The sequence below is a fragment of the Mesocricetus auratus genome, unplaced genomic scaffold, assembly GCF_017639785.1.
Source record: "Mesocricetus auratus isolate SY011 unplaced genomic scaffold, BCM_Maur_2.0 Super-Scaffold_4256, whole genome shotgun sequence".
Taxonomy (NCBI): Eukaryota; Metazoa; Chordata; class Mammalia; order Rodentia; family Cricetidae; genus Mesocricetus; species Mesocricetus auratus.
In genome coordinates this window covers 99,336,019-99,361,313 of record NW_024429182.1, presented here as the reverse complement: position 1 = coordinate 99,361,313, position 25,295 = coordinate 99,336,019, and the positions used below count along the sequence as shown (strand labels likewise).

At 44.4% G+C, this 25,295-nt stretch overlaps 1 protein-coding gene across 2 annotated transcripts in view; it reads right to left on the bottom strand.

The window, feature by feature from the left end:
- Uvrag (UV radiation resistance associated) overlaps positions 1–25,295 on the bottom strand; it is a 238,447-nt gene that overhangs the window by 176,308 nt on the left and 36,844 nt on the right. For both annotated transcript variants that reach the window (XM_040758261.1, XM_040758264.1), the window contains exons 4-5: positions 21,452–21,613; positions 17,070–17,144 (exon numbers count right to left, since the gene is read on the bottom strand). In XM_040758261.1, coding sequence (XP_040614195.1) covers positions 17,070–17,144; positions 21,452–21,613 — 237 coding nt within the window. The remainder of the gene's footprint in view (positions 1–17,069; positions 17,145–21,451; positions 21,614–25,295) is intronic.

The window sequence follows — 25,295 nt, the reverse complement described above, 5'->3', positions numbered from 1 at the left end:
GGAAGGAGAGAGTCAGAGGGACTTCTTAAGTCACTGTATGAGCTCACCACAACTCTTACATCAAAGCCAAACAAAGCATAAGAAAATCATATACTTCATAAATATACACACTGAAATCTTCCACAAAACATTAGCAAAACTAATCTAGTAGTACATTAGGATGATTATTCCATGCACTCTGGCAACTGTTTCTGGGTATATCCCCAAAAGAAAGCAAGGATTTGAATCTAAGATGTATGTCTCTGTGGGCATAGTAGCCTTATTCACAACTGCCAATGGATGGAAACAACCCAACAGTCCACAGACAGAGGAAAAGACAAACAAAATGCAAGCTATTCATACACTTAGCCTTGAAAGAGAAAAAAAAAATTCTAGCACATGATCCAAGTTAAGTTCTAGCCAGACCAATTAGGCAGGAAATTCAAAGTATATCCAAATTGGACCAAAATAAAATGGAAAAACATCTCCTGTTCTGGATACTGTCAAGGCAGCAACAATACCTGAGTCCATCCACAGATTCAACACCTCTCTATCAAAATCCCATCTGCCTTTTCTACAGAAAGGGGAAAACCTTGCAGTTCACATGGAATCAAAGGAGGCTGACAAATAACAAGAGAAATATTGAAAAGAGAACAAATGAGACTTACATTTTCTGATTTCAAAATGCACTGAAAAGCAATAACAATCAAAACAAGATGGTACAGGCAGAAGGACAGCCAAAGAAAGAAAAGAAACAGAACTGAGAGTGTAGAGATCAAAAAACCACGAATCTGTGATCAACTCTCATAGCATTTCAATGGCAAGGAGCCAGGACTATTCATGGGAGAAACAAGCTCTCCAGTAACAGCGCTGAAACAACTGGATAGCCAAACACAAGTTTGAAGTTGTACCCACCTCTAGCAGCCAAGAATAAAATTACCCCCAAATTCACTAAAACCTTAACAATAAAGCTAGTAAGCTTAACACTAACAGATTCTTAGCTACAACAGCCAAAGCATGACCACAAAATAAACAATTAATTGGACTTTACTAAAATTTAACACCTTATATAGGACATTAGTATAAGAAAAAACACAGAGAACAGTAGGAAAGATTTAATATATATCTAACAAAATGTTTAATATCCAAAGTCTGCTACAATTTAACAACAAAAAGAAGCAGCTGGGTGTTAAAGTGGGCAGAGAACTGGAGGATGGATTTCTACAGAGAAAGCAAGCCAAAGGCCAACAGTGAGGGAGTGGACACCCCCTCACTTGGCAGTACTGGTGTTAGAGAAATGCAAAGAAGGCTACGCTGAAATGTTGCTCCATCCACACTAGAATGACTATATCATGATATAATCGTAATCAACAGCTTATGCTGACAAGAGCAGAACAATCAGAACCCTTACAGATCAATATTGTTGCCATCAAAAAGGAAAATTCAGCGATCCCTCAAAAAGTGAAACCTGGAATTAGAGGACAGCAACAACTTTACTCCCAGATGCTAACCTAAGAGAACTAAACATGGGCACTCATTCAAACAAGAATTTGCCCTCAAATGTTACGATAGCACCAACAGTCAAAGGACAGAACAACCCAAATGTCCATCCAGGGCTAATGGAAAAAGAAAGTGTGATACATCCCCAGAAAAATGAAGTGCTGGTACATATAATATGTAGATAATATATAGTATATGCAAATGCAAAACTACACTAAGTGAAAGATGCTAGACCCCAAGATCACACAGTGTGTTATTCCACTTACACGGAATACATAGAATATGTGAATCTTTAAAGACCAAAAGCAGATTGAGAGCCACCAAGGGGGGTTGAGAAAGGCACAATGGAGTACCAAGCTTACTGATGTGCCCATCTATGTCTGTATGGGGTTATGTGCATGTGAGTGCAGGTATGTGCAGAGGCCTGAAGAGGGCACCACATCCCCTGGTACTGGAGCTACAAACAGTTGTGAGCCACTTGATGTGGGTGCTGGGAACTGAACTCACATCCTCTGTAAGAGCAGGAAGCATTCCTAACCACTGGACCATCTTCCCAGCCCTCTAAGTTTTCTTTAGAATGACAAAATGCTTTTCAGCTTGATAGAGGCAATAGTTACATGAACAGAACTTCAATCTTATGAAATATTGTACATATCACAAAGGCAGATGAGGAGAAACAGGGAAGACAGGAGACAATGGTATCAATTAGCTATAAAATGATTCTTTTTCTATTTTATCCAAAAATTTTTGTCTGGCTATAAAAATCACCCAAGGGATGAAGCACTTGCTCTTGCATAAGACCTGGGTTTGATTCCTAGTATCCACATGGTTGGCTATAACCCCAGTTCCGGGGGATCCAGCAGATATACATGTATTATACATTAATTCATGCTTTAAAATATCCATGCATACAAAGTAAAAAATAAATATTGTTTAATCATCTAAGCCAATTATGGTGACACATGCCTGTAATCCCACCACTTAGGAGGCTGAGACAGAACTGGCAAGCTTAAGGCCAGCATGAGTGAGATCCTGTGTGAAAAATAAAACTAAGGGCCAGGAAGATGGTCCACTCAGTAAAGAGCTTGCTGCATAACCATGAGGCCGAGCTCAGCACTGGCAGAAAAGCCCAGTGTAGCAGCATGGGTGTGTTAACACCAGCACTAGTGGGGCGGCAGCAGGAGCATCTGTGGGGTTTGCTGGTCAACCTGCCTACATGAATCTGTGAACACCAGGTTTAATGAGAGACCTTGTCTCAAAATATAAGGTGGAAAGTGACTAAGGAAGACACTGGCATCTGTCTCTGGCTTTCACATGCAAGCACACATGTATACATATATCCCCACATGTGCATGAACACACACAGAAAATTTAAATCCACACCTGTTAAACACACATCTACAAGCAGCACATGGTAACAAGGAAATATCACCGAAATGAAAAGCTGCAGCCAGGCTTTAGGCCACTCTGCTTGTCAAGGAATGAAGGAAAATAATTTAACGCCTCTAGTCTTCAGTGTCTGTAACTACAAAACAAGACAACTCCTAAAAACACTAATGAAACATGAATGCTTGTGCAGACACACATCCATGTGCGGAGAGTCCTGTCCCATAGTTAGCATTGCCATTCAAATGTTGCTGTGGGGAATGTTCACGTTTGTTGCACACCCAGTGGCTAGATGCTATTCTTAGCCCCACTTTAAAGGTGAGGAAACCGAGACACAGGAGGATTAAGGGGAAGAGCCACGCAGTCTGGCTCACAGCCCTAGCTCTTAAGGGGCTAAACTTGATGATCCCCCAGACCTGTTCTGATTCTACAATTCTCAGTCTATGTACATTTACAGCAGCTTAAGGACATTATGAAGCCCTTTGGCTTCAGCCCACACTTAGCAATTAACATTCTTCAAATATGCTAAGAGCCTCCCTCTCAATGACGTCTAACGGGACCAGCTGTGCGATCCTCCAGGCTCTGATGAGGGTTTTTATGGAAAGGAACGGCTCATTTGTATCTGGTTATCTGTGGAAGATACTGTCAAGTGCCAAAGAGCCCAGGGAAGATTTGCATGCCACTCAAAACTCTTCTGAAGTCAGGCCTAAGGATATTTTTTCCACAGAGGGAATTGTTGTCTGCCTGGGGAGGACCTGGTAAACTGTTAGGGAAGCAGTTTCCCATCTCCGGGTGAGCAGCAATCCCAGGCAGATCAGGTGTATTTCTAGACTAGTGGTCAGCAAACTTCTTCCATAAAGGGTCAGAGGGTATTTCTGAGGCTTCAAATATAGCTAAGTGGCAGATGAGGCCCTGAGTTTGATCCCCAGTACTGAGGCAGGGGGTTGGGGGCACAGCCAGAACTCAGATAGTGCTTTTAGCTTAGCAGACACCTGTCATATCTGGAACACATTCTTCTTTGTTTCCTCATTCAAATTCTTGAAAATGTAAAAAACAAATCACTGTTGGTTTACAGGCCACACAAAATATATACTATGTTAGCACTCCTGGCAAGGTAACCTTGAAAAACACGAGACATTTTAGCTCTCCTTAACATCCTTACACCTACAAAAGCAACAGAAATAACTCACTTGCTGGGCATAGTGGTATATACCTTTAATCCCAGCATGCACATTCAAGGCCAGCCTGGTCTATACCATAAGTTCCAGGACAGCCAGAGCTACATAATAAAATCCTGTCTTGAAAAAATTAAAATAAATAGATAAAAATAAATATGGAAAAAAAGAAAAATTCACTTGGTAGGAAAACTTCTTATAAGCCAATCAGGCCGCATACACGTGTATTGATTTCACTCACTAAACACCTGACAAAGAACATTAGGCTTGTTTTTCACCAACCTCAGAAAACACATATGCCAGTTAAGGTCTAAGTGAAAAAGATAATTACAAAGACCATAGATTAACTTGAAACCAAAGAAAGCCACACACATTCTGATGTGGCGGGGACCCCATCTAGCAAGCACAGAACATCAAAGGTGGCGGGGGTGGCGGTATTTGGGGTAGGTGAAATGGTCCTGAAACGCTGAATGGCAGGGAAGAAAGCCCTGCCTGGACTGAACACCTTTAGCCAAAGCATGACAGCGGGAAACACAAGCTGCATTCAGGGAAAATCAAATAGCGGCCTGGTTTGTTCGGCTTCACTAACATGGAAACTATGTGGAGGCCTAAAGATGAAAGCATGGGAGACACGGCTGAGTAAGCAGGTAGGGAGCCCTGTCCAGGCCAGAAGTGGAGACAACTTACAGGCAGCAAGACTCAGGAAGGGTTTCCGACACTGTAGCATGACTATCGGAGCTGCATGTGAAGGTTACTTAGGAAGTGACTAATCTGATGAACTGGAGGAGACAGAATGCCCAACTACCAGTCGGTTATAAAAGTCTACAAGGGTCAGGGAGACGGCTCAAAAAGTGGACAATGACTGAGGAGGACACTCAACCCCTGGCAGAGACAGCTGCAGTTTTCCTCGGTTACCCTTGGCTAGCACTTGAAAGCCCGTTAGTGTCCGTGCAAATGAACATGTGGGGCACAGGCCGTAGATGCAGCATGTAGCTATTTTAGGAGTAGCCATGTTTGTATAGAAGCACAAACATGTACATATGCCACACACAGAGCTACATAAACACACACACACACCTAAGAACAGTGGCAATGAGAGGGAGGGGAGGGAGAGCACAGCCAGAGCTAGGGTGGAGCACAATGCAGGGAACAGACCAGAGAATGGGGCACAGGCGCACAGCAGGCAATGGAAATTTACTCTATACAACTTCCAGGCAAAGGAACAAAAGAACCCAAGTATGCCATGGAAAGATTAATAAGAAGTGTTGAGCAAGACAGGGTAGACACAAGCAGCAGAGTCCATAGGCCACCAGGAATCCGCCGCAGGGGTCCAGTCCTCTGGGGTGGCAGGCTGAGCTCCGATTACAGAAATGGAGACCAGTTGTTTCAAAGGACTCAAAGGAACCTAGCGGCTGCCTGAATAGAGCAGATGAAGAAAGAGAAAGAGTCAGACCTCACCAGAGACATGAGATCTGGAATAGACAGAACAATAGTTAATGGCAATGTGGAAAATTGGACAAAAAATAAGTCTAAAAGCTGAAAGGAAGTGCCCCCTTTATGGTATAATTTGTAAATGACAAGTGACTGTAAGAAATGGTAGGAAGCCAGTGAGAAATACAGAATTCTGGGTAAGAAGCTTCCCAACCACTAACAACCAAGTAGCACATCCCACAAGCCTTGCAGGGGTCCCTGCCACAGATGTGCCATCCATTCCCAGCAAGCATGTGCTTTGCCAGCATTATATGCCAGGCGCAGTGCTACACACCGGCAGGCAATAAACTATCCCGAAGGCAGCTCTTGCTCTGCCTTCACACACAGGACAGTCGGGCAAGAAGGTGAGTGAACAGGCAATCAGGATACGGGAGACGCCAGGCATCATGAGAACATAAGAATGCCCATGCTGAATGTGGGTGTCATGCCACAGGACAAGAACACCGTCCTAGGGAAATGAGTCTAAGTGATAAGGACAAACTTGAGCATGAGAAAACGTCAAGGAGGAGGTTTACAAAGAAGGAATCAGATTATGGCAAGACACTGCAAGTCACTAAATAGTGAGGACAGACAGATGCTACTGCCTTGATTCGAAACAATTAAAAAGGAAAAAAAACCACAGCGAAGAAGTGGGTGCTGAGCTCCACCGGCGCTGCTTCAAAGAGAAAGGGGATGATACTGCCCTTCTGATCTGACCTGAGAGAGGGAACACACACTGGTACTCCTCACTGAATTAAAGAACGGAATGGAGACGGAGAGAAACCCTGGTTGAGTTTGAGGCAGGAGGAGGCACCAGTCTCTAAACTGCCCACACACTTGACCAAAGTCTAGCTGGCCAGAAAGGGAGACTTGGGTGAGACAGACTGGAGTTGGGCTCCTAGCACCAGGTCAAAGGCTCACAACCATCTGTAACTCCAGCTGGGGAAAGCCAAAGCCAATTCTTCTTGCTTCCAGGGGTACCCACAAACACAAATACACACACACACACACACACACACACACACACAAATAAATGGGTTTTGGTTTTTTGGTTTCTCTAGACAGGGTTTCTCTGTGGCTTTGGAGGCTGTCCTGGAACCAGCTCTTGTAGACCAGGCTAGGATCCACCTACCTCTGCCTCCCGAGTGCTGGGATTAAAGGTGTGTGCCACCAACGCCTGGCCTACAAATAAATGTTTTAAAAATTCTGATACATTGTGCTAAGGAGAACAAAGATCCAGTGGAGCCTGAAGACAAGCACAAGAGTCCACTGCAGGTCTGCCCAACGTGAGTATGGGTGGGCGGCACACTGGTTTCACGTGGCAAGTGAGCTTTGCATAGCCAGCCTCACCTAATCGCATAGAATAAGGAATCAGATGAGCAAGGGGGAGGGGAACAAAGCCAGTAGCTTTTCCCACAGACGGGGAAGTGTTCTTTCTACAGTAAGTACGCATGTGGACGGGCTACCTGCTGAATCCACAGACAGCCTGTGTCCCATGTGCACATTTGCATGGACACTAATACACTTTCAAGTGCTGGCCAAGTTGAAACTGAGCAAAACTGCAAGTGTCCCTGCTAAGAGTCTGCAGGCCCCGGACACCCTGTGCCTGTGTTCTGATGAAGCCCAGATGCTGAGCTGTTAAAGAGGGAGGGGGAGACCTTTTCTCAGACACTGAGCTCAATATGGACATTCCCCTGCCCCCAATTTGGCCACAGTTTCAGACATGCTTTTCCTCTTTCTCTTGAAACAGTGAGAAGCGCCGTGCAATAAGGACGCCATTGTAAGTGAAGATATGTGAATCCTAAGATTAGCAATATTACTTTTTAAAGAGCACTCAAAGCAACAAGGAAGAGGCTCTTGCTCGAGGGCACTTTCAAAGTAGAAAGTCACTGCTATAAACTTTGTCACATAGAAAGCCGATTAAGAGTCTTCAGCACTACTCCTTGCAGAAGGACAGGAGGACCCTGCTGGAGTGGCCATCCCTTGAGTGCAATGTCTGTTTTACAGCAGAGTGGAGGGGAGACAGGAAAATGACTCTAGTGAACTTCACTCACTCATGGAAAAATGTGCACCAAGCAGAGAAAACACTAAATCCTAAGGCTGTAAAAGTGACACAGAGGTGCCTGCCAGACAAGAATGAGGACTTGAGTTCAGTTTCTTCCAATAACATAAAAGCCAAGCACAACTGTATGTGTCTGTAACTGGTTTTAGGGTATAGAGATAAGAGAAATCACTGCCAGCCTAGCCAAACTGATGAGCTCTGGGTTCAATGAGAGAGCCTGTCTCTGATGATGATAATGGTGGTAATGTAGAGAACAATGAAATAAGACACTTGCCAATAAGCCCTAGCTTCCATACCCATCAGTGTGCACATGTGCACTCGTGTGCATACGCGTGCGCACACGCGCACACACACACGCGCACGCTCACGCACACGCGCACACACACAGACCACAACCTCAGCTGCAAAGGAGCATATGCCTTGAAGGAAGACTGCACATACAAAATCTACAGTAACCTGAGCGAAGACAGCAGAAGTGACGGGAGGAAGAGAAGGCAGTAGTGACAGCCAGCTTACTGGCATTCCTGGACAGATGAAAAGCCAGCGCAAGGGGGTTGCCAGCTTGCAGAAGAGCTTAAACTGCACTGACTCTTGCAAATCTAATCTGAAAGAGAATAGCAAAACAAGCGCCTGGACTTTAAACAAACAAAACGATAAGCTCTGAGTCCTGGGGAAGGACAAACCGCAAGCTGTTTCTGTTTACCTCTCGAGAATCTAAAACATCTCAAGGAAGAATCACGCTTGGCTCTCTACCTCCTGACATTAGAATTGTCAAAAGCTCAAAAAGCGTGCTAAGAAGACAAGAGCCTCCAAACTCCGAACAGGAAACGTGGCATTTTCCCAGGTTATTTTCTGGCTTCGGTGAAGGCAGAGGATGGGGACCACACTGTAGCAGAGGATTTATAAATATAAATTACAGGATAAGACTGTTTTCCAAACATCTGTCAAAAAAGTTAATTTGATCCAAAAGAAAAGGGGAGTGGGGGAGCCAGAGGGAAGCCAAGTACGGTGACTGATGGGTGTGACATTAGTGGATCTGGATGGGTCGACAGCTTCGGTTCCCTGAGCGCCTCCTCGTCGATAATACCTCGAGTCTGCCTAACAAGGCGCTGGCAGTGCTCGAGGCTCTGGCCCGGGCGTTCTCCTCCAGTTCTCACACTGCACAGTCACTGGGCATCTCTAGAGACTGGGGACACTGACACGCTATCTGAAGCGGAAGGAAACGCAGATGCCACGTGGTCCAGTTCAGAAGCAGCAGTTTCTGAGTCAGACCAGAGCTCAAACACAGAGCCTGCTGTCCACCTCTGGGCCATATAATCCCGGGTCCCAAGTTTAATGTTTTCTTCCAAGGCACTTTGCTCATACACTGAGAATGGCTGTCTCGTGGAGTTGCTCCAGATAAAATGAAAATATGCACAGTATTTGGTATAAGGTCTGACATCTGAGGTACTCACAATGCCTCCAGCAATGGGAGTTTTTTCAGAGCCACACCTGCTCGATGCAGTACTGCTTCAAGGATGGTTCAGAAACAAGCACCCCAGGGTCTACATTGGCTCAGATACCAAAATGTGCTAGAATAACACAGGCAGCAAACAAACAGCTCTGGGGATCTGGCCAGCCTATATTTCTTCTATTGGGGGGCAGGAGAGAGGTAATGACTGATTGGCTTTTTGGGGTTGGAGAGATAGCTCAGCAGTTAAGAGCACTTACTGTTCTTCCAGAGGATCCAGGTTCAATTCCTAGCACCCACACAGTGTCTCAGAACCATCTATAACTCAAGTCCCAAGTGGCACAATTACACATATGCCAGCAAAACACTCATGTACATAAAAGGAAAAAGAAATGTTTTCCAACTTTGCAAAGACCTGAGCAGAAAGATCCACCGCCCGGTTCCGTGTCACTCAAACACAGGCTGAACTTGAGACAAAACCCTGACTTCTAAGTGCCCTACTGTGTGCGACTGGGTGGGATGTGCTCTGTCACCAAGTGAGATACACTGACATGACGACCAAGAGGAGCGAGCATCCACTGTTCAACCTCTCCATCCAGAAGGCCAGTTAAATGAAAGCCCCTTCACTTTCCCAGGTTCCAGCATCCCCCCGGAAAATGTAAACTTTCACACTTGTCCACTTCAGCTATTGTAAGTCAAAGAAGACACCAGCAGCTAAGGAAATTAAGGGACAGAAGAAATCTCAAAACAAACCGGAAAGATGAGAAGCATGGCCATTCCCACTTCATGGTGATGGGCATAATGAAGAAAATAAAAAGAGATAGAGATATTCTCAGAGTCCAAGATCTGCCACTAACTCATCCTATTATCTAGCCTTTTCTTTGTCATGGCGGTTACTTACTGCACACCTGGCAGACACATGCTCCTGGTCCTGCCATTAGTTGTGCTCTCTACAAAGGAAGACAGACCCTCCAGTAGATTATAATGCACTGGAACCCACAGAGCTCTGTCTGTCCAAAGGCTTTTGAAGCAAAGAGCAGCACCAATCGCTGCACAGAGCAAGTTAAGTCACACGGTAAAGAAAGTCACTGAACCTCTGTGCTTCAAAGGCAAACAACCCTAAGCAGAGTTGCCCTGTCCTCCTCTGCAGCCGGTGGGAAGACGGAGCAAAATTACCACAGGCAAATCCTTAGAAACTGAAGAGATGTGAGAGGATGATGCAGTATATAGATACTACATCATCTATAGATGTGCTCATCCCATATAATGACGGCTTTGTTGATTATCACTTGTAGCATTGAACATGCTTGCACAGAAGCCAGAAGGCTCTCTCTCTTTATGAAATAAGGGCATTAGGCTAGATAATACTAATGTTTTCTGCTTTTTTGAAAAAAAAGACAGGGTCTTAGATGTAGCCCATGCTGGCTTTGAACCTGAGTTCCTCCCACCTCAGCTTCCCAAACACTGGGATTGGATGCATGCTGCCATGCCAGGCTCCCCATTCAGATCAGGGTACATGCTGCTTGCTCCCTGAAGCAAACTAGATTTCCTGACTTCTGAGATGAAGCACCTAAAACTAAGAGAGACGAAGTGATTTGTTAAATAAACACTATTGGGGAACAAAGTTGGGATTACAAGTCAGGGATCCTACATTTCAAAGGATGGCATGCCTTGAAAAAATATATAATGAGTAACTCTGATTTGCACAGACCTCAAAACAGATCTGGAAGCTTGCTCTTGTCCCTCAGACCCTCAATGTCACTTTGCCATCTAACAGATGATCGTTTATGCAGTTACATGTGTGAAACTCATCAGTGAGCTGCTATTGCAATTGTGTTTCTTTCATTTAAAAATATTGCTCCTTTTGACTTGAATTCCATTCCTGTTCCAATTTTCTTCTCAAGAAAGTGAGAAAGCAGCGCCACCTACTGACCTCGACAGATACTGCTTTTGCAATTTTCAGTATGAGAAAAAAAATCCTGTAGTCTCAATTTTTTGCGATTTGTCAAGGGCAGATAATTTAAGCGTCTCATCAGGGTGAGCTATGTAAACCTAAATGCCAGAAGTTAGACTTAGTGGAGTTGAGAGACGTACCACCCTCCCAAGATTTTAATTCCCAATACTATGACAGACCTACACAAAGCTGTTGCCTGCATTCATTGACAAAACATGCTAGCCATGAGTTAGGAACACCATGTCAATACAATGGTGAGCAGGAGAGGTGTGAACACTCATCATGGGGGTTAGAACCTAGTGAGAATCGATTCCAATTTGTTGGTGAACTCCACTCACATGCCAGCTGTGTCATACACACTATCATGTTTAATCCCCAGGCGACTGAGGATTGAAGTACAGATGGTTTCCTGTGTTTATGGATGAGAAAACAAATCCAGTTTCCCCAGGATCTCCTTAGTAAGCAGCAGTCAGGCGGTGGTGAAATCCACAGCAGTATGACTTCAAAGTCAGTGTTCTTATGTCACCACGGTGGCAGCCAACAGCCTCCCAAAAGAGCAGCTGCCAAAAGGAAACCCAGGGCAGGGGAGCCAACCTTCATACATTACAGGCAAAATCCTATCGGGCATCTAAAAGGCTGTGAGCATATTGGCCAAAAGCCTTTTTATTCCCCACCCTCCCCAAAGTCACCCAGCAGCCTCTCTCCTCATCACCCAGCCCTCAAACTACCACAGTGTTCTTGGAGTCACCAAATTTTATTTAAAGTTCTTGGATGATTTACCTGCAACTCATCACTAAGAACAATATTTTAATCAGCCCAGTGCAGACTGGGGTCTGAAATACATACTGTCTTCCCTCTTTAACTAAAAACATGAATGACTGCTATCTATGCTTTACATTTTTTTAATCTCACCACACTTAGTTTAATAGGTATACAGTAGGTGCTTAATCCTGGGGTGTGAACAGAGAGATGGGGAGAGAACCATTTTTATAATGATAAAGATGTAATTATCATTTACTCAAAGATCTCTATGTTGCTTTTTAAACACTCATGGGCCACACACTTGCCAAATAAATAAATTTTATTCCATAAAATTATCAAGAACAAAGTAGTCCTTTATGACACTAGCAGAGGGGATGAACATGGGATCACAACTTCGGTGTGTGGTTTGCAGAGACCTTCCCTGAGGGAACTGCTCACCCTCTGGGAGGGAGAGTCAATGTCACTGCAGCAAGCTCAACTAGGATCGTAGCACTCACAAAACCTTGTCAGCTTAGCAGTTAAATGTTTCAAATGCAAGCATGGGATTCAAAATGACCAGGACCACAAACACTGTGGACTCATTGCTGCCCCCATGTTTAACACTAAGTCGATAACCCTTTATTTTTATTTTCAGTCTTCTTTCCCCCTGAGAAACTTCAAGCATTTACAAGGTATTCTTAAATTTTGAAGATGTACACTTGGGCTCAAAGTCTGCCTTTTTATTTATTTTTGTCCTCAAACTTTCTATGAAGCAGAGGCTAGCTTTAACCTTCCCGATCTTCTTGCCTCTACTTCCCACCATGCGTGACTATAATTCAATTTTTTTCTACCAAATCCTACAACTTCTTACTATTTCTAGCCTCCTGTCAAACAAATTGATGGCCTCAGTGACGAAAGCCATCACCTTACATATGCCCACTGAGACGTTTCACTCCTTCTAGGGAAGCACCAATTGTTGAAGATTTTTATTCAATCCACTGAGAACTGATACTTTCAAAGACCATAACTTAAAGTGTCACAATGATGTCTAAATTGTATAAGGTTTTTAAATGTCCCCTCAGTACACTCCACACACTGACGGTAGACTGTTCTTAGTGCAGACTGCATTCTGAGCAACACTAGCATGGTTGTATTTTGTTTTGTGCTGTGTTTTGAGACAGGGTTTCAAACACCCTGTTTAGCTCTAGCTGTCCTGGACCTCAATCTATGGACCAGACTGGCCTCTAACTCAGAGATCCACCTGACCCCCACCCCTTACAGGTGACTATAGGCATGCACCACCACTGCCCACCTCTGGTTTGATTTCTCTTAAAACTTCCTGTGGTGGTTAATCTGCATCATCAGCTTGACTTAGAATCAACTCTGGGTGTGCCTGTGACGGTTTCCAAAAACTTAACTGAGGATGAAAAACCAAACCCCCAATGTGGGTGGCCCCACCTCGAGAGCTGAGGTCTCAGGCTGGATAATAAAAAGAGGGAAAGGGAAGCAAGCTAAGTGCCAGCATTCATCTCTCTCTGTCTCCTGACTAAGTCACCTCATTGTCCTGCTGCAGCCAACCCTCACCTCCATGATAGACCGGATACCCTCAAACTAAACCAAAACAACCCTCCACTTCCTGAAGCTACTCTTGCTCGGGTGTTTTGTCACAGCAACAAGATTAGTGACTGGATATTAAATGTGGCTGCTCTGCCCTCCTCGATCTTGCCCGAAACAGGATTGCTCACTAGTGGGTAGTAGTTTTCCAAAGCGGATGCAGGATCGACTCTCATTAGTAAGAAAACCTCTCCTCCGGCAGCTTTTAAGTTTCCTTTGTCATAAAAGGGAGACTATCTCAGCCTGGAGAGCTCACTTGCTTACTTCCCGCAGGAGAGGGTCTACAGTGTTGGTGTCTGCACACTTCTTTGAGATTCTATTCTATGCCTGTTCCAGAAATGTTCGTTACCGTGCTTGATGGCTTTAACAAGGTGTCTCTATATTTCACTGGCTTGGCAAATTCTGCTTTTGCTTTGATATAGAGAGTGGTCTTAATGATATACACATATTGTCACAATGCCTGCCTATGACTTTAAATAAAGAAATGGAAAATAAAAAGATTAAAGCAATGCTTTCTAAGGCTAGAGAGACAGCACAGCATTAAGAGCACATACTAAGCACTGCTCATGCTAAAGACCAGAGTTCAGTTCCCAGCTCCTTCAACAGGCAGATCACAACCACCTGTAACTCACATCCAGCCTCTGCAGGTTCCTATAATCATATGCACACAAACACACACCCTCTGTAGACTCCTGCACGCACTCTCTCTCACACACACACACATCCAGCCTCTGTAGACTCCTGTACTCTCTCTGTCTCTCTCTGTTTCTCTGTCTCTCTCTGTCTCTGTCTCTCTCTGTCTCTGTCTCTCTCTCTCTCTCTCACACACACACACACACACACACATACACACACACACACACACACACACACACACACACACACACACACACACCTCTGTTGACTGGTACTGGTGCCTACCCCAAAACTTACCAACTATCAGTCGAGAGTAATGAGGTTCTTGAGGGACTAACTACAAAAGCAGATACAATGGTGCCATCACAGGACCACTCCGAATACTACCATCAGCTCTGACTGCCAGACTCCCCAGGGTGATGAGTTAGAGACCAGCTGTAGGATGAGTCACCCCTCCTGTTCCAGGACAGCTAGCCTTGGGAATAGCAAACAGCCTAGCACCAGCAGCCTCACTATGCTCTGACTTAATCACAAATGTTTTCACTAAGCAAATACCAAGTCCCAAGTGTTGCAGCAGGGTATAGGGAGCCAGCATTGTGCATGTCAATCTGACCTTACAAAGCTTACAGAAAGGAAGAAGACAGGCCTCCATCAGAAAGAGGAGGAAGACAGGCCTCCATCAGAGACAGGAGGAAGACAAGCCTCCATCAGAGACAGGAGGAAGACAGGCCTCCATCAGAGACAGGAGGAAGACAGGCTCCCATACAGAACAGGACATCTAACAGAGAAGGTCTGGAAATACTGCAGGAACAGAGAAGTGATAGCTGGGAAATGGAAGGGGGAATGCCTTTCAGAGCTGGAACCTCTAAAGACATCACCTAGAATAAATTCCATTTGCTAAAGTACAAAAGGCAATTTTCAGTCCTTGGTTTACTTGACACCCTGTCTCCATAAAAAACAAAGCACAAAAACAGCAGACCCCACAAGTTTAAATGAAAGGAATAAGACAAAGAGCCTTGGCCTATTTATTCCTAGTCTATGTCACACGCATACATGACTTCAGTGACCTTGCCATCAGCCCACATCCTCTGTACTCACATATCCAAATGGCTATCAACATATGTCTAAGGACACCTCTTCCACCTCAGGATCTGTGCTCTTCTCTTCCCCACACACCCATACCCCGCCCCACCCCACCCCACCCCAGGTCTTAAAGCTTCCTGTGGCTGTCATCTTTATCTACCCAGTTTCTTTAAGCCAGAAATCCAAACTCACTCTTTACATCTCTTTTTTCCTTTTACCTCAAATACAAACCACAACAAATTGTAATTAATAATTTTATCTCCTTTAACCCTGTCTTCTGAGCTGGGGGTATGGCTCAGTGGTAAAGCACTTGCCTAGCATTGCATGGCCCTGGGGGCCATTCCTAGAACTTTAAACAAACACACAAACAAAAGCCCTCTTCTCCTACCCTGCCATGGCCCTCTTCCAAAATGTCACCATCTCTTACCCACTGTACCACAAGGTTCTTTCCACACACACATTCCTAGAGTAAAACCATTACAGTGTATCTGATTAAAGCGCAAGCCTCTGGCCTTTGGATAAAGTCCCTAAGCATTGCAGTGGTGGTCTGTCTGGTGCTACTCTGCCGTCCCTTCGATCCCTGAGACTCCATGTCTGCTTCCACTTCGGGGCCTTTCAACCTGCATCTCCTCTCCTGGGATGCTCTCTCCACTCGGTGCCCACGCCTTTCACATAATTGTCTACTACTCATAGCCTGGATCATAACTTGAGCAACCAGTCCCCAAGAGCACTTTTCTCATGGCACTAGTGCAGGCCAGCCTTGAATTCTGGGGCCCAGGAGATCCCCTGCCTTAGACACGCAGCTGGAAGAGAGGTGTGCGCCAGGCCCATCCTCACCACTGCACTCTCAGCACGTGAGTATAGGAGCTAAACCTGAACTCAGCAAACTGCGGAGCGTCCGAGCAATGGCGTCTCACACAACGGAGATGCTGAAACAACGGGATACCTGAGCAAAAACAAACACACGTCATGTGTGCTTTGATTGTTTTTAGGTTTTTAGGTCACAGTCGGGAAAGCAGACTGAGCCACTCTCTAGACCCCGTGAAGGGCATCCTCCCAGTCAGTTTCCACAGCCATGAAATAGGGAGAACAAAACAGCATGGAGCTTTCTGAGAGTATGAAACAGGAGAAAGATGCTGTGGCCCCTGGTCACAGGGACACTCACAGAAGGTCCCTGCTAAGAATGACTCTTCCTCCTCCTTTCTCCCTTTACCTTCAAATGCACAGACAGCGATGGCATCAAAACAGCTTCAGTTTTAGTTTCTTTCTTTCTCTTTTTTGAGGCAGCATTTCACTATGTACATACACTAGGTTGGCTAGGAACTCGCTCTGTAGACCAGGCTAGCCTCAAACTCATGAAAATCCACCTGCCTCTGCCTCCCAACTGCTGGAATTAAAGGCGGTGTCATTATGCCCAGCATAATTTGGGTTTCTCAGGCATACTGAGAATGATAAAGCATAACTAAACACTTTAATGTATTTAGCTATTAAGCTATTCAATGTATACAAAAGTCACCATTTGAAGGGAGAGCAGGGCTGGGGCTCAAGCTCAGGACTCACAGCATGGTAGGTAAGTCCCATACTGCTGAGTGACATCCCCAGCCTCTTTTCATCTTCAGATTCAGCTCAACTAGGTTTCCCAGGGTGGCCTTGAACTCACCCTGAACCTGGGCAGGACTCAAACTGTGACCCTCCTGCTGCAGCCTGCTAAGTGGATTACAAGCCTCTGCCACCTTGCCCAGCTCACCACTCTTTCTTAATCCCCGTGGAATTGAGTAGAAGAAAAGAAAACAACTAGCTTAGGTTTCCCTTTAAGAAAATCTAATCAGGATTTAGGAATGATAACTAAGAGTGGTTGCATGTCCTACAAAACAAGTTCTCACTCTAAAAGCCCTCAAACAGGCTCATGGTGATACTTGGAACATGCTTCTGTTTGCACACAGCTCTCCAGAAGATCATCTTCCCAGGGACAAGGCACCTGCACTCACCAAAACCCAGAACATTCGAAGAATCTCTTACCTTATGTTCAAATGGAGCACCATAGTAGCCATCATTTAGACCAAAAATGATTTCATTTTGGTTGCGGGCATGAATCTAAGGAATGAGGAAAACACACTATTAGTTGTTATTCCAGAGGTCAGGAGAGGACAGCTGTAACCTCACCCATTCCCAAGCTGAGAAACAGCTGGCAGCACCTAAACAAAGGATGTCAGCAGAGGCCAGGTGACTGAATGGATGGTGCCCAGCTTTAGTCCAGGACTTCACAAAAGCACCCCATGAGATTACAGGTGCCTCATTCACACATTTATCACCACCATTTCTTGAGTTCTTATGAACAGCTATGTCTGAAGAACAAAGGACGGAGAGACAAACCACACATGGTCTGATTTATTTTTAAAAATTTCTACAAATGCTTTAAAATGATGATGTCAGATTAGCGTCTACTTCCAAAAGGACAGATTGAAAACAAGAACACTCAGTCCCTCAGTCTTAGCTGCTAAACTCTGGTCTTTTTGAGATGCAACTGCCCTGAGCTGCCCCAGATCTAACCTCAACTGAAAGATGGAAAGAATACAACTTTAAAGGATTAAAGAACAGAGGCTGGAGATGGCTCAGAGGTTAAGAGCACTGGTTGTTCTCCCAAAGAACCTGGGTTCAATTCCCAGCATCCACATCAGGTGTCTGTAGCTCTAATCTCAGAGGACCCAATACCTTCTTCTACCCTCCGTGGGTGCTACACACATGTTGTATAGACACACAATAGTCAGAACACCCATAAACACACGGTGCATAGAAATAATAGCCAGAGCACCCATACACATAAAATAAAAAGAAATCTTTTAAAAAGCAGAGTAAAGAACTGGTGGGACACGGTGGCACACACCTGTAATCCTAACCGTGTGGGAGGGAGGCAAAGGCAGGAGGATCATGAGTTTAAGGTCAGCTCATGCTACATTGCAAGACTTTGTCTCAAAAAAATAAAATAACATGGGGGGAAAAAGAACTGAGATCTAAAACAATACTCATAATACACATTATGAAATGAACACACAAATTTATTTCTTTCATCAAAAAGACTTATGGTCAAAAAAGAAAACAGGACCTGCTTTTGGTAGAAGAATTAATGAAGGTTCACAAAGCGGGGTAAAGACAAGGGCTGCCCATCAGGAGTATTTCTAACAGACCGAACAGCCAAAGCCCCTGGAAGACTGTGAGCACTGACCTCTGCCACCCTCCTTCTGTGAGCCGCATGGCTCCTGTTCACCTGATCCTCACAGAACCAAACACAGTAGCAGCGCGGATGGAGCTGTACAAGGCCGCCATAAACCAAGCAAGAGTTTTCATCTTCAAAGGCAAAATATTTCAAAGCCAGTTTCCAGATTAGATGGGTCTGGAACTTTAAAAATAAATGAGTAACTGGGATTTTAAGCATGATACCCGGGATTTTAGTGCATTCTTGAAGTCCAAAAGTCTGAGCTACACATTTGTGGAACAAATACTTTACCCACTGAGTTCTCTATAAGGAACTTTTACAAGTCAGTAATTAAAATCTAAACACCCTAACAAAGAATGAACAAAAGGCATAAACAGACACTACACACACACACACACACACACACACACACACACACACACACGAGACGGGGGGGGGGGAGCCCGAGTTGGTTGATTCATTAGGAAAATCTGAAGTCAAAGGTATATACCACTGCCACCTGATAAAATACCACTTTATACCATTAAAATGGCTGAAGTTTAAAAGACTAACACATCTATAAAGGTGTGAAACTGTAGCTGGAAATGGAGACCTTTACATTGACTTTTGAAAACCACCTACAATCCCTTATAAATTCCAACACACACACTTACCGTCAGAACTTGCATTCCTGGGTATTTACACAGAAGAAATGACAGCATATAACAACACAAAGGCCTACAGTCAATCATTGACAGCAGCTTTAATCATCGTGGTGGTAGTTACTCAACTCCACATACATGGATTTTCTACTCTATCCAGTGCAGTGCTGAGGATGGAGCCCAGGCCTCAAACTTGCTGGGCAGATGCTCTACCACTGAGCTACGCTCCAAGCCCATATACACTTTAAAAGGGTAAACCGACTGTGTGTACATTACCTTCTGAAGCCACCCTTCCTGGCTCTATAAGGACTAGTCTGAATACTTCCTCCACATACTTTCTACGCTCTACTTGAAATAGCATATTTAGCTGGGCATTGGTGGCTCACACCTTTAGTCCCAGCACTCAGGAGACAGGGACAGGCAGATCTCTGTGAGTTCGAGGCCAGCCTGGTCTACAGAGCAAGTTCCAGTACAAACCTCCAAAGCAATACAGAGAAACCCTGTCTCAAAAAACAAAAAAAAAAATTGTTTTTTTAATAAAATAAAATAGCATATTTAAGATGGCATCTTCCACCTCCCTGGGTCCTTAACACTAAGAACAAGAACCAGTAGAAAGCACAGGACCACTCAAGGAACCTAACTAATTTGTTTTGTTTTGCTTTGTTTTTGATTTTTGAGACAGGGTTTTCTATCCTATCCAGGAGCCTAACTAATTTCTATTCTTCCTAATCCACCTTGGTTTCTCTTTCTCTACAACTGTGATTTTTACAGTAACTGATGTGTGTACTGTCACCTTCATTTCAGAGACAAGGCTGGGCTCCCTGTTCTGATGATAACTTTCTGGTTGGCTTACAAAAGGACTCTGCTCGTCTCTGTCATCCCAGTGTGCTTCCCAGTACAGTCAGTACTCTCTAAAGAGTTCTCAATGCCAGCTCTGAAATATGCTCGTTAGACATGAGCACAGCATAGTATCTTAAGACCACCACCAAAGGCGTGTGAGTTAGGCAGCATACATAATGAAGCCATCACTGCCAAAATGTCCCCTGCAGGCCTGCAGCCAAGCCTCAACCAGGGTTAAGAAGTATCACTTCCACATAACATAGATATTCACAAATGACAGACATGTGCCTCCAGCTGACCTGAGTAACAAAAGACTGTAAATGGAACATCACTATCCAGCAAGTTTTAACCAGGTAGCTCTAAGGACTGAGGTGTAGCTGAGCACTAAAGTGTGTACTAACTCCAAGGCCAAGTCACTCCAAAGCAGATTTCCAAAACACCAGCAGTAAAATATGAACAAAGATGAAAAGGAGAGTAGAAGAAGTTGGTTAAAGAAGGAACCGTGATATTAAAAGCATCACTCTGGTCACTACAGAATAACACAAAATAAAAATCTGACAAGAACCTGACCTCACACGTGTGGGACCTAGAAGACTTGGATCATGGAAGCAGAGAGAATGGTGACCTTCAGGGGCTGGGACTGGGTGAGGGATGGGTACTTAATCAAAGAATGAAGTTTCAGTTAGAAAGGTTGAGAGACCCATTGTGGGACTAGGCATGCAGCTTACTGGTCAAACAAGCTTGTGTAAGACCCTGGGTTTGATCTCAGCCACCAAAAAATAAAATCAACAATAAATAAATATTCAAATAAAAATTAAAGTATAGTAAACATACTGGATGTAGAGATTTTTCAATCCTGAAAAAAAGATCACACTAAAATTGTTCTTTTCAGAAGTATCAGTATGTACACGCTGAAAAAATATTACCAAAGCACTAAGGATGTGTATAAACAGCCTACAGCCAACATTTTAGGGTAACTTTTGACAGCAGTAACAGGGAACCACAGGAGAAGACTGGTTTTCACTCCAAGGTGGAGCAGAAGGTTGCCAGGGCCCACTCTGACATGCCATGTTAGCACAACACAAGAAGGAGTTTTTAAGTTGCATGGATCTGAATCCAAATCTTAGCTTCACCCTACTACGTGATCTTAAGTATTTTCTTAAACTCTCTGAAGCTTCAATTTCCCAATGGGAAAATAAGGGCAAAAATATCAACCTTCACCAAGTTGCTCTAAACACTAATTATAATAACCTCTATATGGGACAGTAAATAGATTTTGTACTATATGCAATTCTGATAGACTTCTGGCTGCATTCTGAAGCTATTAGAAAGGATGATGGAAGCTGGGCAGTGATGGCACACACCTTTAATCCCAGCACTTGGGAGTCAAGACAGGGGATTTCTGAGTTCAAGGCCAGCCTGATCTACAGAGTGAGTTCCAGGACAGCCAGCGGGAACACCCTGTGTAGACCAGGCCCAACTCTAATTTACAGTAATCCTCCTTCCTGTACCTCCTGAGTGTTGGGATTACAGGCACATGCCACCATGCCTGGCAAGTTATGTATATTTTTTGCACTCATTTATTTTTTTTACTTTTTATTTTCTATTAGCGTCTGTTATAACTGAAAATGTAAAGAGAAGAGAATCAAGAGAAAAATTAGATAACTCATAGAGGACAACACTTGAAATCTCACTCTGAAAATTACCTGTTGACCTAAGTACTTCAGCCCATCCAAGTAGACTTTCCACTCTATCAACAGGTGATAGGCATCCTCCTTTCCGCCCCAAATCTTCACCACAAAGCAAGACACAGATGTATCCAGACGGTCAGGCATTATTCCAAAGTCAAGACTCCTCCACGTTGGATTCTGTTGATGGAAATTAAAACAAGCTTTAGGAAGACTCTAACTTCTTTACAAGGATTCTGACTGGATGGTACATCATTTTGTTTTTAAAAACCAAAATAAGGGCTGGTGAGACGACTCAGTACTTCAGAGCACTGGCTGCTCTTCCAGAGGACCCACGTTTGATCACCAGCACCTACAAGGCAATTCCAGGGGAATTGTAACTGCAATTCCAAGGAATCTGATACCCCCTTCTGGCCTCTGCAAGCACCAGGCACACAAATGCTATTCAGATATACAATCAGGCAAAACACCCATATACATAAAAAAGATAAAATAAAAAATAAATACCAGAAGCTGGCAGGATGGCTCAGTGGGTAAGAGCATTTACCCACCAAACCTGACAACCTGAGTTCAATCCCAAGAACCCACGTGATGGAAGTAAAGAACCAACTCCTACAAGATGTCCTTTGACCTCCACATATACCTGGCATGCTCAGACTCCTTGCTCCCTGGCATATACAAAATAAAGCTTTTTTTTAAGACAAAAGGTATTATAAACAGATACAACCCTGCAATTAACGAAGCAAGGTGACAATGACACCTCTGGATTTATCTGCTGACTCAGGATCACTCTCACCCTCACCAATATGGTTTATACGATACTTTCACTCATTTATCCAACACAATGCATGACTATTAGAAGCCAACACACAGACTGATACAGAGACACACCACTGGTCAACATGCAAAGATTAAGAGCATGCAGAGTGCTCAGCTGAGACAACCATACAACATCCTCTACCTCCAAGGCTCAGGAAGTATCAAGAAAGAAGAGATGGAGAGATTCTAAGAGCCAAAGGTAGTGGACATCCACAGTCAAACAATATTTGCCAAACACGTCAGGACCATTGCACACAGCACTGTGACTGCATGCATTACACTGCATAAGATCAAGCTAGCCAAATTCCCAGCATAGATGGGGGGGGGCACTAGTTAAGGTCCACCCCAGCTAAGGACTTAGGCAGCTGGCAACTGATAGCTGCCCAGGAGGGAAGATCAGTTTTCTTCAAGTACAGGGAAGGACCTGGAGGAGAGGTAAAGGGGGTAGAGGTGATCAAACCACATTACATGTATGCATGAAATTCACAAACAATAAAAAGGAAGGCAGCCTATAAACAATGCCCCACAGGACCTCCAACTTAAATCTCCACTTAAAACAATTGTATCACTGGAGACGTAGCCCAACAGTAGAGTGATTGCCTGGCAAGTGCAAGGCCCTGGGTTCAACTCCCAGGACCACATAAACAAAAATAATTACAGTGGAACCATGGAAAGTTTGGTGACAGAATTATGTTAAAGGTTACACAGCAGACCAGAAGAAACAACCAACTCTAAGAGGCAGGGAAGACATCCGAGCCTACGGGAGCATGGCTTTGAAAGCACAACTAGAATTTCAGCAGATTCGGATCAGGAATTCCGGGCAAAGGGAATATGATATACCTCAGGGCTCAGAGGTGTGAGGCAGCGACTGCGAGCAGGGACTAAGAGCAGCTGCCCAGGAGTGGCAGCCCCAGCTAGAGAGACTCGGGGAAGGAAGCAGAAGGCAGGCACACAGGCCGTGCCCAAGCCCCTTCACGTATCACCTGGCTTCTCTACATTTCTCACGAGGAAGCATTCACTACCATCCTGCTTAAGCTTCATGATGTCTTGCCAGGTGATAGTGTTTCGGTTTTCATATAGCTGAAGATTCTTAGACAAAAGGGATTGTGTGATTTAGCAATGTAGCCTGATTATGCACCTTCTACTGCACTAGCCTCTGCTCTCTTCACTGACAGGACGTTAAACGACTCTCCCTGCCACTCCACAGCCTGTGGTCTGGGCTGACTGATGCTAATTGTAACCCATATTTCTAGTATTACCTCTCTGCAGAGCTCAGTGGTCGACCAGTGATTACTCAGACTTTGTGTTCAAATACCTCAAGCCAGCCACCCCTGCCAATGGATACACAAGCAAGAAACAACTAAGTGACGGGATGTGACAGCAAATGTTAGTCTAAAATATCCATTATGGATAAGCCAGGGAGGAGCTGGTCCTTGCCGGTTGCCTTAGCTCATCTAGAACCTAGAACTCTGCAGATTTCTGGGCTAACTCTCTAGTTCTAGAGCCTGAGACTATGCGCCCCCCTTTTGTCCCCCATCCTCCCTCTGCTCCCCTCAGTCTATGTTTCCTTCACCACCCTGACAACAGCCATTGGCTATAGTCCGCTTACTCTGATCATTGTACCTGGTTTAATCAGCACAGACCACAGCACAAATGAGGAAGGAATAAGTAACGGACAAAATAAGGGTATCTCCTAGTTTACGTATTTTAGAAATGTCAGAACTAAAAAAAGGACCTTTGAACCTGTAAGTCCAACTCAAGTTTTGAAATGAGGAAGCTGAGGCCTCTGGGCAGAGGCCTTCCCAGACTCCCCACAGCTGTTCTTTTCCTGGTTAACATTTCTTTGGTCTTAGAGTTTAAAGATTTTCTCCCTCGGGGGAGCCTCCAATGCTTGCCTCATAACTGTCAGGTTCTACACCAGACCATCTGTAAAGCTGCGTTTCTGCTACTGTTTTCCCCTCTAGGTATTGGAGACACGGCAAGAATTCAAATATTTGCTGAATAAACAAAAAAGTACATTATAGCTGGGTGGTGGTAGCGCACGCCTTTAATCCTAGCACTTGGGAGGCAGAGGCAGGCGGATCTCTGTGAGTTCGAGGTCAGCCTGGTCTACAAGAGCTAGTTCCAGGATAGCCTCCAAAACCACAGAGAAACCCTGCCTCGAAAAACCAAAATAGATAGATAGGTAGATAGATAGATAGATAGATAGATAGATAGATAGATAGATAGATTGTATTCCAGGTACTGTACTAAAGGAGTTCTAACCAGTTTGAGGCCAAAGCCAAAACAAAACAAAACACCACAGTGGAAAACAGGTTAAGATTCCTTTGGAAATGGTGGCTCATTTTCTTGTCTGATGTGCATCGTGTTTTCTAAAAGGGGAATAACAATGACCCTGCTCACTCTCACTTCTGGTGTAACTATCACTAGAAAAGAAGAGTGCCTGAGTGGTGGTGCCCTAACGTGCACACTTCCTCGGGAACATCACCAGGCTTTCCTTATCTGCCATGCCCTCCTCAAAGGCTGAGATTTCCCAGAGCATTTCCTGTCTCCTCGTATTCTACGTGCCAGGCCCCCAACAGCAATGTGTGTACACATTGTGACTTAATCTTCTAACTCCAGAGCCCTGTGTAAAGTAGGTAACATGATCGTCTCTTCTGAGGAGAAACTGATGCTGAGGAGACATTAAATAACCTGCTTGCCATATGGTTGTTACAGCTGGAGCTGCCAATCAAAGGTTACAGCTGACTCAAAGGCATGAAAGCAATAGGAAACTTTCTACAAAAACATGTCTTATGTATCCCAGGCTAGCCTTAAGCTCACTATAAAGCCAAGGATGGCTTTGAACGCCTGAACCTCCCAAGTTCTAGGAATGCAGGCAAGCACCACCACAGTTTTACAGCTCTAGGGATCAGACTCAGAGTCAAGTACTCTATCAGCTTGCCTGCATCTCCAGCCCTAGACAACTGTCGAACAGGACATGGGCTGCCCTGGAGACCATTCATGGTTAAGAGCTACGGATTGGGATTTACACTGCAGCCAA